Raw genomic sequence first — 15,256 nt, 5'->3', positions numbered from 1 at the left:
ATCAAATTTTCCATTAGAATTCGTGAAAAAGCTTCTCATTTATTGTGTCTGGTAGTTTTATTTGTAAGTAATGAAAACGGGACCTTTTTTCTATTTTTTCCTCTGGTTTTTGTGAGGAAATGATTGCATTTCTTTCTAGATTAAAGCTAAATACATTATACTTTCAAAAAACTATTTTATAATATAAGATTTAAAGGTCATACATTGTTTTTGAGCAGGCAAGCCATTGCTGTAAAGTTGAAGTGTAGGTCAGGTTTCATTTTTAAATGCCTTTGGACAGATCTTTTCCTGATAATTGGAGAAACGGTCTCTGAGGGCCAATTTCACCTTGTGGCTGGGAACCCCAGCTATATTCAGTCCAGTAATATCACATGGAATAATAACTACTAGAAAAAGTCCCTTTCTCTTTGGTGCAGCTGGCAGTGTCAAAATCTGCCCTCCATTTATACATATATTTATCTATAAAGGAGATGTTGAAAGAATGAATTTTTTTGGTTAGGAAGTGTATTATGTTCCATATTATTAAGATAATACATGAAAAAACAGGTGTATTTTGACCACAATTAGTCAGTGATTTGCATATATGTACATACACTTGAAACAGGATTTCTTAAGCACATACTGCTGTCCTTGTTAATTCTTCTTCCTCATAAAATGAAAAATATTGCTGCTTTTATAATTTGTTGTTGAATCATAAAGACATACTTGTAGTTTCACATGGGTTCTCTACATACGTTTTTGGTAGCTGACTGTTTTTGGATCTTTCTTTTAGCTTTACTTTTGACATGGGTGATGCTGTTCAACAGCTTTACAAGCTGCAGGTATTCTATATTAGGAAAATGATGTCCAACTGACATCACTGTATATAACTCAGGTCTTTCTCTCATTGGTTCTCAAATACGTAACTTTTTCGTTCTCCCACATTTCATAAAGGGATATAAAACTGTATCTGCAGAAATGAATTTCTTTCTATTAACTACTGGTTTTTATTTAAATATCCATGGAATAAAATCTATGCCTGACCTTTTAAAAGTGCATGATTAACTAGAATGTTAAAACTTTGCTATTTAAAAATTACTTTATCTTAAAATAGAAAACAAAATGCTTTTTATGTAGACTCAAGAATTTCACCTAGTCTATAACTGGTAAACATATGAAATCATATTTCTGACTGCTTGTCCTGGAAGCAAAGTTCAAAAGACATTTCTGGGGTGCTTATTGTTGGTGCCCCAGTAGATTCAGAGTCTGTGATATCACAGTGAGCACGGTGGGCTCATTAAGAAGTCTACCCACAGTCCCTGTACTGCTAATCAGTACTCCATAAAGCCTGTTCAAGACTGTAGTGGTTAGTTCAGGGCCCCCGTACAATTTTAGTAGTAAGAGATCCATTCAGCTTTTCTTCTCTAACTTCCAAAAGCAATTTTTTTCCCTGGAATTAGATAAAATAGTCCATAGAGAAAGTAAATACCTGGTTACTCTCTTGAGCTCCTTTTCTAATTAACACACTAAAGTTAAATCACTGCTGAACCAACTGGTAAATCTAGCTGTATGAGTACATCTTGTACTATTCTTGAAACTTCCCTTCAGTTTGAAATTATATCAAATGTAAAGTTAAAAAGTTACCATTGATACTCTTGGGGATGATGAAAGAAGGACCAAAAAGATACTGGAAAGAGAAAGTTCTAATAAATGAAAGAAAATTCCAAAGAAATCTGAAAACTTGTGTTGAATTTGATTCACTTCCTCATTCAAAGTTATGGCAGTAATACTAGATATGGTGACACATCAATTGAGCAACTAACACACACACACTGAGAATATTTATTTTCTACGACAACTCCACAATCATCACATTCTGAGCCAACAGTCTACCTCCTGGAAATATAAATAACAACAAATACAATTCTCAAAATCCTTTTCAGGGACAAAGTGGATCAAAGGTGGTTCTTTAACTGTTATAACAGATAGATAATATTTTCTATTCTTTTAGTTTATAAAGACTCAAACAAAGCTTGATATGGTTCACATTTTTTTGTTATATTTATTAAAAAAAATTTTTTTTGGCTGCACTGCGTGGCTTGCAGGATGTTAGTTTCCCGACCAGGGATTGAACCCGGGACCCGACAGTGAAAGCGCCAAGTCCTAACCACTGGACCACCAGGGAATTCCTGATATGGTTCATATTTTAGAGGGATGGCTGCAAAAGGACTTCGTTCAAAATTTCTCCATCAGATATTATTTGCCTTTGTCTCCAGAAAATTTTATCCATTGGCAAATCCATTCACTTTTTATAAATGAGCTTGTAAGAATTGAACTTGAAGACTTAACTTTATTGCTGTATCTTACAGTTTCAGTTTGAAGCTTTTATCTGGGTTTGGTTCACACTTAACATCACCTAACACTGCAGGGGACGTGGTGCCAGCTTCTTTAGTGGCACTTAAACCACTTCCAGTTCTATGTATGCCTCTGCCTGCTCCATGGAATTTTAGGGACCATGTGATCTCATTTCTGTTGATAAATTATTGTGAAAGTGTTTTCATGAACTATAAAGCACTTTAGAAATCTAAAGTATTTTCATTTATAATTATTCAGTAGAAAAAGATAAAGAAATCCCATTTTTGAGGATTTAAAAATCTTGTTGGTGTTTTACAGTTCTAGAATATATTGACTGCTTGGGCTTTAGAAGATGTTTGTAATTTATTTCAAACAAATAAAACTTTTTATCTTTGCCCTGAAAACTGACCTTTAATACTAAATCCTAGTCTGAAAGAATGGCTAGAAGAATGGCTTTCACCCTTTAGAAATCCATGCCCTTAATTAAAGGGGTGGCTGAGTGTGAGAGAATGTTCTCTACAAACTCTTGATGGCCACACTTTAGGGGCAACCTCAGTGGTTCCTGTATATTTCTTTCTATGCACACAAAGACCTGTTGCTGTCCATTAAGAACAGGTTTCTTACTTATCTAGCTTATTTCCTTCACTGTTTACCATTGTCCATTAACTAAGCTGAAAAGGAAATTAGCAATTTTATTTTTGGCTACTCTAGAGTGAATGTGCATGGGACAATAATGAGCATTTCTGAGGCACTGTCAAGTGTCCTTAAAAACTAGTATCAAAGAATCAATCTTACAACTTGCCAGTGTTAATGATAGAGAAGTTCAGTCTCTCTGGTAAGGATAGTGTGGGAAGTTCTATTTTAAGTGAGGTAAATAGCTTTTTGCAGCTTGTACATTGGTTAGCTCACATTAAGAAAACTTGAAAAGTAAAAAAAAAAGACTGTCTTTTGTAATGAAAAAAACAATTCTTTAGATGTTAATAGTTTAAAATGAAAAGTAGATACACTCTGATCAAAGGGAAAGTTGCTTATTGGCAAAATAGTATTTCAAACTATTATATATCTCAAAATAGATATATTTTTGATTGTGTTTATTCCTTACTTTGAAAGAGGAAGGCATGCCGCCCTCAATCTATAACTTTTTTTCCAGGTTAAGACTATTCTGTGTGTGTCTCTCTTTCCAAAGATGAATGTGGGTTCTCATTTTGACACAAATGAGCTATGACTCTCTTTAAAGGTGTCTGTCGTTCTAATTCCAATAATTCTCCTCCATTCCTTTTAGCTCTTAACACTCAGAAATTTTGCAAGTAGAGCATCTTTTAATCAATGTTTTATTTATTTATTTTCTTTGTAACCTAACATTTTCCCGTGAAGGTGCAGTGCATATATTTTAATGGATCTTTCTACATTAATATTGTGAAAATTATGACTAGCACAACATAGACACTTAATACTTCAGACTATGATTCTTATTAGGAAATTTTTTTTTCCATATAAGCATAGAGTCTGTAAGTAACATTATATGGGAGGATAATAAGAGACCCACTAATCTGATTCTTATTTAGTCAGATGGAAAGGGGAACAGGGGTAAATTTATATGCTGAAAGCTTTATATCATGTATTTATGTCAGGTATTTCATATAGTATTGAACATGAAGTTACTATTGTGGTATCCATTATGGTATATATCGGTACCCATGGTATTAACAAATGAGGCTGCCAAGTCAGCATGAGGTAACGTTCTTGTTTTTATTCCCCATTACTCACCAATGCTGGCCTTCTAGACAGCTTCCCTATTCCCCAGTCGAGCTCTAGCCTTTCACTACTCTCTTAAATACTTCACACGGCAGCCACACTGTTTGTAAAAGGCCCCCATTTCAAACTGTCTCTATCCATTGACTTCCAGCCTGTTTTAGGACCAGTCTGTCCTCAACTACTTCCTTCTCTCTGAGGCCTTCTCTGACCATTCCACCCAATTTAGGCCTCTTGTGAACTTCCTTAGCAATTTTAACCTCTATCACAATACTGAGAGACATTAAGATATTCTTGGGGTGCCATGATGGAAAATGAACAAACTTTTTATTTCTGATTTTATTTCCTTGACCATGGAAATGATACAGTTTTGTTACACTTTCTTCCCTTTCCAGATAACCAAGCTGAAAATAGATAGTAATCCTTTTGCCAAAGGATTCCGGGACTCCTCCAGGCTCACTGACATTGAGAGGTAATGAGAATTTTCTGTTTACTTTTTTGCCTAGATAAGATAAAGAGAAGCACTAGTTTGTAAGAGCACACTCCTTTCAACACCAAAGAGCCATAACCTCACTGTATAGAGTCTCCAATACTCTGTATAGTCTCCAGTTCTCTGCCCCACCTTCCCTTCCAGTTATAAACCCTGTAGATATGCAACTGCTTAAGCTTTGACAGCTGCAGCAGCTGGATCTATTCTAAACTCAATTTCTGAGTGAAGTGGTTTCTTTGGACAGGACATTTTTTCAACGGGGCTTCTTTGTTATCAAAGACACAGTCCTCTACATGATATTAAGCTTCATGTCTTGAGTGGCAATCCACAGAGAAATAGATTCTTAATAGCCTTTCCCTTCTGAAGTGGATATATTTGTTAACATAAAGACTATAAAGGTAGTTTGGAATTTTGAAACAAGGAGAGGCCATTTAAATCAAGGGGTATATTTTACCTACAGCATAGACTGCTTATACTTAATAGGAAAGCTGTCAGATCTCAGGACCTTTAAGAAGGCAAGTGACAATCATGTGCCGTAATTTACCCCACTTTTTATTTAATTAAAATGGTTCACACGGTGTGAGACTGTCTACGTGATGAGTAATGACTATATTGAGGTGCATAGTTTGCCCAAAATTAATGTCAAAAAATGTTTTTTTCAAGGAGAAGATTATTTGTATCCCTTAAACATACTATGTAACTTTCTGTACTTATTCTGTTTTGTTTTTGGTGAGCACATTTAAGTTCCACTCTCTTTACAAATTTGAATTATATAATACAATGTTATCAACTATAGTCACCATTTCACACATTAGATCGTCAGATCTTACTCATCTTCTGTATCTGATCTTTTACGTGGCCTGGAATCTTTTGACAGGTGGGGTACCCTAGCTTTATCTCCAAATCTTTGTGTGATTTCCCTACCGACTGCTACATGTTTCTGCCACACTCTTTGTTACCTACCACATGGTCACATCTGACCTCAGCACTTCTCTCTGACCTGTCCTGGAAACTCAAATTAAAGGATAATTACGTGTTTTAGCAACATCTGTCTTATCCTTCCCTCATCCTTCCCAAATGGCAGAGCATAGGCGTGTGGTTTTGACTTGTGGGAACAGATGTAGAAGCTCAGTGGGGAGACAAAGTATCCAGCAGGAGAGACTGAAAGTTGGGTAGAACTGTGGCATCTGAGTAGAAAAGATTAATTAGTTGGAGTGCTTGACAAGTGACTGTGGGGTATTGAGAGATCAGGGAAGGAAACTTGAGCTTGTTGAAAAATCCATTGCAAAATGCAGAGAGATGGCAAGGAGATAACTCTCCAATTAGGTGGGACATAGGCATGCAAATAGGTCATAAGACCCAAGTCAGTGAGAAAGTGGTATCAGCAGCGTGGGTGACAAAGGAGTCCATTTACAAAGGCTACTTGCATTTAGGTGTGGCCTTTTTTATCTCCTATTTCTGGAGTGCCAGAGGTACTGATTCAGACTGGGTTTATGCAAATGGAATTTTAATATGTGAACTTTTTCTCCGTTCTAGTCAGGGGTCAGGCAAGAATGAAAACAGTGGCTCAGTCGGGAAGTAAGTGATGTGTTTTTACAGTGGGCATCATATCTTCTGTCTCAAATCAGTGGATGAGCATGGTATATAGAGACAAAGTCATGGGTTAGAGCCCCAGCTCTGCCTTTTCCTGCCTGAGTGATCCTAGAGAAGTCACCTAACCCCTGAGTCTGTTTCCTCATCTAGAAAAATGGAGAAAATAACCCTGCTTACTCAAAGGTTTATTATGAGAACCATGTAAGATGACATTTATGAAAGCACTTCTAAATCTCAAAATGTAAAATAATTATATTTTATTAGATGAGCATAGTTTTACCCCATCTAAGCTACTTTTAATAGTCTTAATAAACTACTCCTAGAGTAAAAATAGCCCCTTTTGTTGCACTTGTGCTCATGAGAGACAAGTACCCAGACTCACTACCCTTTAGAGAGACGGATTTGATAACACACGCAGCCACATTTTCCACTTATTTAATAAACATCCTGATGTGGGGAACACTCACATGTACATGAAGCTAAGAAGCTTTCAATGGTCTGAGGGCCAAGAGAGCATCTTATGTAACTAGCTGCAAGTTTGCAAGATGACCTAAGTAGTGTGAAATTGGCCAAGGTTTTGGATTTCATTTCCAGGTATTTCAGTCTGAATTTTTTCTAAGCAGCCTTTGGGGATGGGACAAATCAGATCAATTGATCTTTGGAGACCTAAAGAAATTAAATTAGTCTGGAGTCAGTTACTGCACTAAACCATCTAGTAATTGAATTGCTCCTTGTAACTGACTGAAAACAGCCCTATTTGTAACAATATAGAGAGCTTTTTTTAATAAGAGATCTGAGAGAAAAACACATCTTTTTAGGACATGATGACAGAAATTGCACTTTTCTAACCTAATTGAATATGATGTTATAAATATGTGACCTTAATGATTTCAAGTTTCCTGTTCTAGATTTACAGCTACTGTGTGGGACACCCAAACAAAAATGCCTTTAGGATTGGATCTGTTTGCCTTATACCTCTAAACTCACAGTATTATTCTTTCTACATCTGCACAAACTTTGAGGATACTCTAAAGGGCATTCTGGTTTTCTTGCTCTCATTTTATGAGGTTCCATTCAGATACCTGAATGTCTTACATACTTCATGTGCAGCCTTCTCCAGGGACAGCATCTCCCTCATTTATAAAAGGTAACTCATTACCAAAAGTAGAAAGTGTTTTCATTAGATGCTTTGCACATATACCTACAATGGACAGCCAAGAAGCAAATCAAAAGCTCAAAGGGATTTCTTAATATAATCTAATTTATAGTTATTTAGTTCAGGGAAAGAATTATCTGCTGGTGCCATATAATAAATAACTTACAGACACTCTATCAGTTGGTTTTTCTTTTGTGGGGAGGGAAGGGGCACTTTGTATAGTAAGTGAAGGCATGGTATTACTTCGGAGAAAGCAGAAATAACTATGAAGATATTTAAATGTTCAAAATTAAGTTTCTTCTGTTAAGTTTTTTGTTTGTTTGTTTGCTTTGTTTTTTACAATTAGAGTTCATGCTTATTGCAGAAAAATACTGACAAGCAAGAAAAAGAGCATAAAAAAAGTAACAAAATCCCATTCACTCAGAGATAACCACTGACAAAACTTATATATTCTTCCAGATACTTTCCTATGCACATATGAACATTAACTTCCTTTGAAGTTTACCACACACACTATTTTTAATCATTTTTCCCTTAATATCAATAGGTATATGTCTGTAGTATACTTTTTAATGGCTGTCTAATTTTCCATTGTGTACAATAATTTGACCAATCCTATAATGTTAGTTACTTAGGTTTCCCACTCTTTGTTATGACAAACAGTGCCAGGAAGTAAAACGTATATCTTTACACATGTTACTCATTATTACTATAGGATAAATACTAACAAATAAAAATGCTGTGTAAAAGGATACACATTATTTTAACCATAATGTTATTTTTAATTGTTAAATTTTGGGGAAAACCTGAATGTTCAACAATAGGAGAATGGTTTAATAAATTTTTATAGTCATGCAATGGAATTTTTTTAAATTGTGGTAAAATATGCATTTTTAAGTGTATAATTCAGTGGCATTAAGTACACTCACAATGTTATACAACCATCACCATATCCATTTCCAGAATGTTTCCAACATCCCAAACAAATAAATCTGTACCCATTAAACAGTAACTCTCTACTCCTCCTCTCCACAGCCCCTGGTAATGTCTATTCTACTTTCTGTCTCAATGAATTTGTCTAGTTTAGGTACCTCATATAAATGGAAAGATATGCATGTTTTAAAGGCTTTTCATATATACTGCCAAGTTTCCTTCAAGAAAGATTGTCCATGTCATGATCAAGAGTGTCCATTTCTTTGCACATTTGTGAAATATGATCATCATCTTGTTATCTTTGCCAATTTGATAGGTGAAACTCTGCATTTCTCTTTTGTAAATTGACCTATTTATGTCCTTCGCCCATTGTTTTTTTCTTTTGGATTGTTCATCTTTTCTCTTATTCATCTACAAAAGCTGTTCTTATGTATTAATATTTTTATTGTTAATATATATTGGAATTATTTTATCCGTTTGAAATTAGCTTTTTACTTATGTTTTTGATAAACAGAATATTTCATCACCAAATGTATTGTTCTCTTTATGATTTCTATCTTAAAAAGATTCTCTAGTACAAAAAAACATAAATAGGTAAATATTCAACTACAGATTTTCTATCATTTTATTGCTTTCTAGGTTTTTATTTAAATACTTAACTCATGCAGTATTGATTTTGTATAAAATATAAAATAGATGTTATTGTATATTTTTTATAAGTGGCCCCAAAACTATATATTTACTAATATATTCCTTCCCACTTTTAAAAAATTTCCCCTTTATCATATACTAAATTCTTACCTATAGTTGTTTTTAGTCTCTTTATTGATCTGCCAGTATTGTATTGTTATAATTTTGGTAAATTGGTATAATATATAAATATTTGATGATAGGTATAGATATCTGATATGACAAACTCCAGATCTTTTTTTACTTGTCATTTTCAAATTTTCTTGACATTCTTTGACATTTATGCTTCCAGTCTCTGGAATTTTGTCCAGTCTTCCCAAAAAACGTCATTGGAATTTTGATTGGGCTTGTGTTGAATTTATATAATAATTTGGGGGAGAAAAATGATATCTTTACAGTATTGAGACTTCTAGGAGTATGTCATATGTTTGTCTTTTTACTGAAACCTCTTCTTATGTTCTTTAGAAGTTTTGGTATTTTCAAGTTTATAAGTCCTACACAGTTTCTTAGGCACAAAGCTACATTGTCCAGTTAAATAGCCACTGGCCACAGATGGCTAGTGAGGACCTGAAATGTGGCTATTCCATATTAAGAAATACCATAGGCACCAAAAAACAAAACAAAAACAAAAAAACAAGCAACAAAAAACCCAAACACTGATTTTTAGGGTTTAGTATGAAATAAAAGACTGAAAGTATCTCAACAATAGTTTTAGGATATTGACTACATGTTGAAATAATATTTTGGAGACATACTGGGTTAAATAAAATACTAAAATTAATTTCATTTGCTTTTTCAAAATGTGACAACTAGACTATTAAAAATTACATACGTGGCTCACGTTACCTTTCTTTTGTCTAGAATGTACTAGAATTTTTAATTAGAAATCGGTCTAGTCTGTAAAAAGCTATTGATTCCTATATGTCTTTGGCATCCTGCCATTTTATTGAACTTAAAAAAATTAGTTTTAACAATTTTTCCTTTTATTCTCTTGAGTTATCCACTTAGATTTCTATATCATTTGCAAAAATGATCATTTTATCGTTTTCTTTCTAGGATTTACGCCTTTAACAATGTCTTTTTCTTGTTTTATTACACTGACTAAAATTTCCAGAATACTATTAAAAAGTGATGATAGCATTTTTCTCTTGTCCTTGACTTATTTAGTAACACCTCATGTTTTATCATTATATAAGGTTTTCACTGGCTGTTGGTTTTAGATTGATATGCTTTATCATATTGAGGTATGCCTAAATTAAGAATATTTTGCTATCCTGAATGTTAACTGAATTTATATTAAATGCTCTTTTAACATCCACTGAGACAATTTAAATTATTTTTCTACTTTTAAATAACAATATGATTAATTCTAGTCATACTATGTTCAGCCATCCTTGTATTTCTGGAATACATCCTATCTGGATTTTATCTGTTTTTCTTGTAATATATTGCTGGATTTAACTTACTCATATTTTATTTAAGACTCTTTGTATCAGTCTTCATAACAGAGATATACTTTGTTTCTTCTTTACTTCTCTGTCAGTCTTTGGTATCAGGTTTCTGCTAGTTTGTTTGAATAAACTGAAATATCTTCCTTCTTTTTATTGTTTGATCCGTTTAAATCCAAAGAAGTGATACTTTACAGTCTTGCCCATAAATTCATCTGGGTGCACTATTCTTTTGAGGAATACTTCTTTAACTCCTTTCTTAGTTTGTTCCATAATTTATCAGTCAAATGATCATTTACTTCTATCCCATTTAATGCCTGTCTTGAGTTCTACTTTGTCTCATCTTATATTGGTATATCTTAACATTTTTTGCTTTTATTTGCCTTCCAATTTTTAAAAATCTTTGTCCCTACAGCAATAGACCCCTCTTTCTCTTGCATAATCAAACAAATATCTTGACATTTCTTTCATTAAGTAAAAAACAACCTTCTCTTGATGCCATGTGTCTCTTGAGTTACTGATTTTCCCAGTTTTCGACTCCTTCTTATAGTAAAGCTCCTTAAAAAGAGTTGTGTGTATTCTCTTCTCAGTTCCTCTCTTCCCTTTGTCTCTTCTACCCTGTCATTTAGAGTTTCACCCACACTACCCCACCAGTCCACCTCTGTCCCGGTCACCAGTGAACTCTCCATTGCTAACCACAATGGTCAATTCTCAGTCCTATCTTACTTCACCTATTACCAGGGTTTGACACTGTTGTTTATTCTCTCCCTTTTTCCTCTTTGCTTCCAAGATCTCTCACAATCTCTGGTTTTTATTCTACTGTATTGGCCATTCTTTCTCCATCCCCTTGTTGGTTCTTCCCCTTGTCCTCCATCTGTAAACAGTAATGTGTTCCAGGCCTTAGTCCTTGGACCTCTTCTCTTCTCAGTTCGCATCCCCTTCCTAGGTGATATCACCAGTTTCATGCCTTTAAATGCCATTATATGCAGACTACTATCAAATTTACATCTCTGGTTCTGGCCTCTCTAGAGTCGAAGCTCTGGCTGGCTATTTCTTTTATTTTTCCGTCTCTGCTAAGGGTACCTCACATCTACAACAGGATGCCCAACTACACTCTTCTACACCTGCTCTCCTCTTACAGTTCCCTTCTCAGCTGCATCCCTCCCGTTGCTCCAGCCAAAAGACTGGGTGTCACCCTTGCTGACCCCTCTTTCTCTTTCCACATGCAGGCAACTAATCATTCTAACTATATCCAGAGGAGTCCAACTACTTTTTACCATTCTCACTGCTACCACTCTTATCTAGGACAATATCATCTCTTTCCTGAATTATTACATTAATTTCCTAATTGATCTTTCTACTCCCACTCTTACTGTTCTTAAGTCCATTTTCAGTTCACCAATCAGAATGATCTTATCGAAGAAAGGAAGTCAGATCACATCACTCTTGCTCAGAGTGACTCATCTTCCCATTCACAGTAAAATCCAAAGTCCAGACAAGGCCTGAAAGGTCCCATAGAATCTGATTCCAGCCCTCCCAGTTACCTCTCTGAACTTACCTACCTTTGTCTTGCTCACTTTCCTTTGAACATGCCCAGACCCATCTTAGCCCCAGTTAGGGCCTTTATACTTACTTACCCTCTGCCTAGGTTATGCAGCCCCCAATATCTGGTCCAATGCCTTGTCTTTTGCTTCCTACTATATCCCCAGAGCCTAGAATAGTGCCTGGGATAGAGTAAACACTCAAATATTTGTTGAGTAAATAATGATGTGTCTTTAAAGATGTCATACAGAGTATCTGTATTTTTAAAACTTTGTCTGAAGGTCTTTGTGTTTTAGTTGAAAAATTTAATCTATCTCCAAGTATCATGACCACTGATATATTTGGTATTGTTTCTTTCTACCTGTTTCTGCTCTCTGTTTAATTCAACTATTTGTTTTACCCCTTATTTTCTCTTCCTGTCTTTTGTTAAATTTATCAAGTCCCAGCACCACCCCCCACCCCACTCCGCTTTAATTACAGTTAACATTCCACAGCCACCACATGTCAGCCAGTGAGCTATGCAGTTGATACATTTTATTTCAGCTACACTTCAAAATAATTCTCTAATAAAGAATGACTATCATCCCTATTAAGATGAAGCTTAAAGAGATTAATAATTTATTCAAATTCACATACGGTAATTTGTGACAGCTGAGCCTTATACCAGGTTAGTTTGAAACCAAAGTCCTTTCTCTAATGTTCATTATATTTCTTTTTAATATAATTATGCTTTTAAATTCTGAAAGACATAATTGTAAAATTGATATTTCTCTGTTATTGTTAGGAATGAAACTATACATTTTCTTTTCTTGTAAAATAGGAGATATTTAGTATGTGATTTTTTCCTTGTACTGCCCCTCCCTCAACCTATAGCATTGACTTAAAAAATCTGGGATTTAAAATACAGTTTATTTATGCATCTTCTTTATCTTCTTTTTCAATTCCTTTTCTTAATGTAAGGATCACAAATACATCAACCACAATCATTTAAATTTAATTCTAGTCACACTCATTTCATTGTTTAACGCTCATTTCTTCTGTTATACTCTGATTACTGGAATTGTGTTCTGACTTTATTCTCAGTTGTTGAAAAATGTTGAGTAATTGGTTGAGGAAGGATATATGGGTGACCCTCTTTATCAGTTCATACATATCTGAGAGGATCTGTTGCCATTATTATAACCTGACTAGCGTCACTGTCTTTCTCCTCAGAACTCTTTCAACCTTCCTTTGTCATCTAGTTTTTAAATACTGTAGATAGGGTAAAAGCTGATGCTAAATTCACTCTCTTTCCTTCGTTGGAAAATTACCTTTTTTTCCTATCTGATAAAAATGCTTTTAGAAAGTTTCCTTTGAAATTCAGAAATTGTACCAGTATTTGTTCAGTTGTAAATTTTTTTCATTCGTATTTACAATGTAACTGAGCCCTTCCAATTGAAAACTCAAGTTGTTACTTATCTCAGGAAAATTTTCCTGTTCTTTTTTTTTCCTCCTCTTCCTCATTCTTTTTGCTTCTAATTGTTCTGCTCTATTCAGACCTACTAAAATTCCTATTATATAAATGTTACAACTCCTGAATCTATTCCCTACTTCTTTCATCTTTTGTTTAATAATTTTTATTTCTTTAACTGTTTACTCTGATATTGGAAGAATTTCCTATATGAGTCTTCTAATTTGTTGATTCTGTTTTCTACAGCATCCGGTATTCTGTTTGCTGTCCTTATTGAGTTCTTTTAAAATGTGGTAATTATTATTTTGTCACTTTCAAGTATACTTTTACATTTTCAGATTGTTTCCTTTTCATTCCTGCTAGTCCCTGCTTTATTAGTATAGGGTCTTCTTAAATCTCACTAAAAACTTGAAACTACAAATTAGAGACTTAAAACATTTGTTTCTTGGAACAAGTCTGTTTCAAAAGAGATCACTTGTTCCGTTTTTAAAAATTAGTTTTCTTCTTTTGAATTGCTGAGTGTTTTGTAATTCCAATTATCTTTCTCTAGCTCATGTATAGAATGGGATGTCTGTTTAGCGTTAGGAGCTGAGATTAATTGTGAATAAAATCATGTGGCTCTTTGTTTAATCTTGCAGGTGCAGACTGAAGAAGGGGTAATAATTTAAACTTACTGTGAGTGTGCCAATTTGGAAATAAAATTATTCTATTTGGGTTAGGAAGTTGTTGCAGGTAGGTGGAGATAGCCTTGGAAAAGGGAGTTTTACCTTTGCATTGATTATATTACCCTGTCTGCCTCAGCAGCTGGAAATCAGCTGTTCCCTCACCATGCCCAGCAAAGCAACCTCATGGCCCTCCTCCAGAGCCGGTGGTGGTCATTAGCCCCGCACCCTTCAATGTACCAAGACCACAGTGTGCTAGCTGAGAGGGTGCTGCTGTGGGATCCCTTCCTCATGGCCTCCAGCCGTGTAAGAATCTGCTTCTCATCAACTGCTCAAAGATCTGCCATTATCATTAATCTCCGCTGCTCCAAGGTGGGGTTTAGGTGAAGCTCTGACAGAGGGCTTTTCATTTCTTCCCCATTCCCCCAAGTAGCTTTCCTCCCTGTACAGCGATGAACCGCACGCTGTTTGATGCTTCCCTCACTCCTTTCCTGTGGCTAAAATGTCAAAGTATGCAGTTGGCACTCTCCCTTCACACTGAGAGTCTCTATAAAATATGTTTAAAACTCCCTGGGATTGAACAAAACTTTCAAACACATGAAATTTGGACACAAGCCCAGAGGGAATCAGGCCTTCTTGCTCAGAGCTCAAACACTATTAGTTTAGATGAAGAAGAAAACTTCAGGAAACAAAGTTGCAAATCTGCTATTCTGGAAATTTATAGTTTTACCTGCATCAAGCCATGGAGCAGCAAGTATTTTGGCAGGTTTGCTAAAGAGGTTCAGTTTATGGATAATTCCTAGGTCTTAAATAATGACTTCTGGTGCTAGAAAGCAAGCAGTGTCGGTTCTAACACAGCTCTAAGCTGGCTTCTGGAATTTCTGAGGCAGTAAGGTTTTCATAAAGAGCAGTGTGGGGTGAGTGGGGCCCATCTCTAATCAGGCAAATAGCTTGGAGCAGGGGTTGGCAAACCCTGCTGTCTGCCACCTGTTTGGTATAGCCCACAAGCTAAGAATGGTCTTTACATTTTAAATGGTTGAAAAAGTTATAAAAATAATTTTGTGACATGCAAAAATAATATAAAATTAAAATATATTGTCTATAAAGTTTTATTGCAGGACAGTCACATTTTTCAATTTATGTATTGTATGTGGCTGCTTTCATGCTACAGTGACAGAGCTGAGTATATCTGACAGAGATCCTAAG

The 15,256-nt window shown here is 35.0% G+C and overlaps 1 protein-coding gene across 1 annotated transcript in view; it reads left to right on the top strand.

Annotated features, from left to right (window-relative positions):
• The window catches only part of TBX20 (T-box transcription factor 20), a gene marked incomplete at both ends in the record, with an annotated part of 50,663 nt that overhangs the window by 17,578 nt on the left and 17,829 nt on the right, over positions 1 to 15,256 (top strand). Inside the window, one exon of the mRNA XM_082847071.1 lies at positions 4,482 to 4,558. Coding sequence (XP_082703197.1) covers positions 4,482 to 4,558 — 77 coding nt within the window. The remainder of the gene's footprint in view (positions 1 to 4,481; positions 4,559 to 15,256) is intronic.

Source organism: Leucopleurus acutus (assembly GCF_964270905.1).
Source record: "Leucopleurus acutus genome assembly, chromosome: 9".
Taxonomy (NCBI): Eukaryota; Metazoa; Chordata; class Mammalia; order Artiodactyla; family Delphinidae; genus Leucopleurus; species Leucopleurus acutus.
The sequence above is the reverse complement of the archived record's forward strand: the minus strand, read 5'-3'. Positions and strand labels throughout refer to the sequence as shown.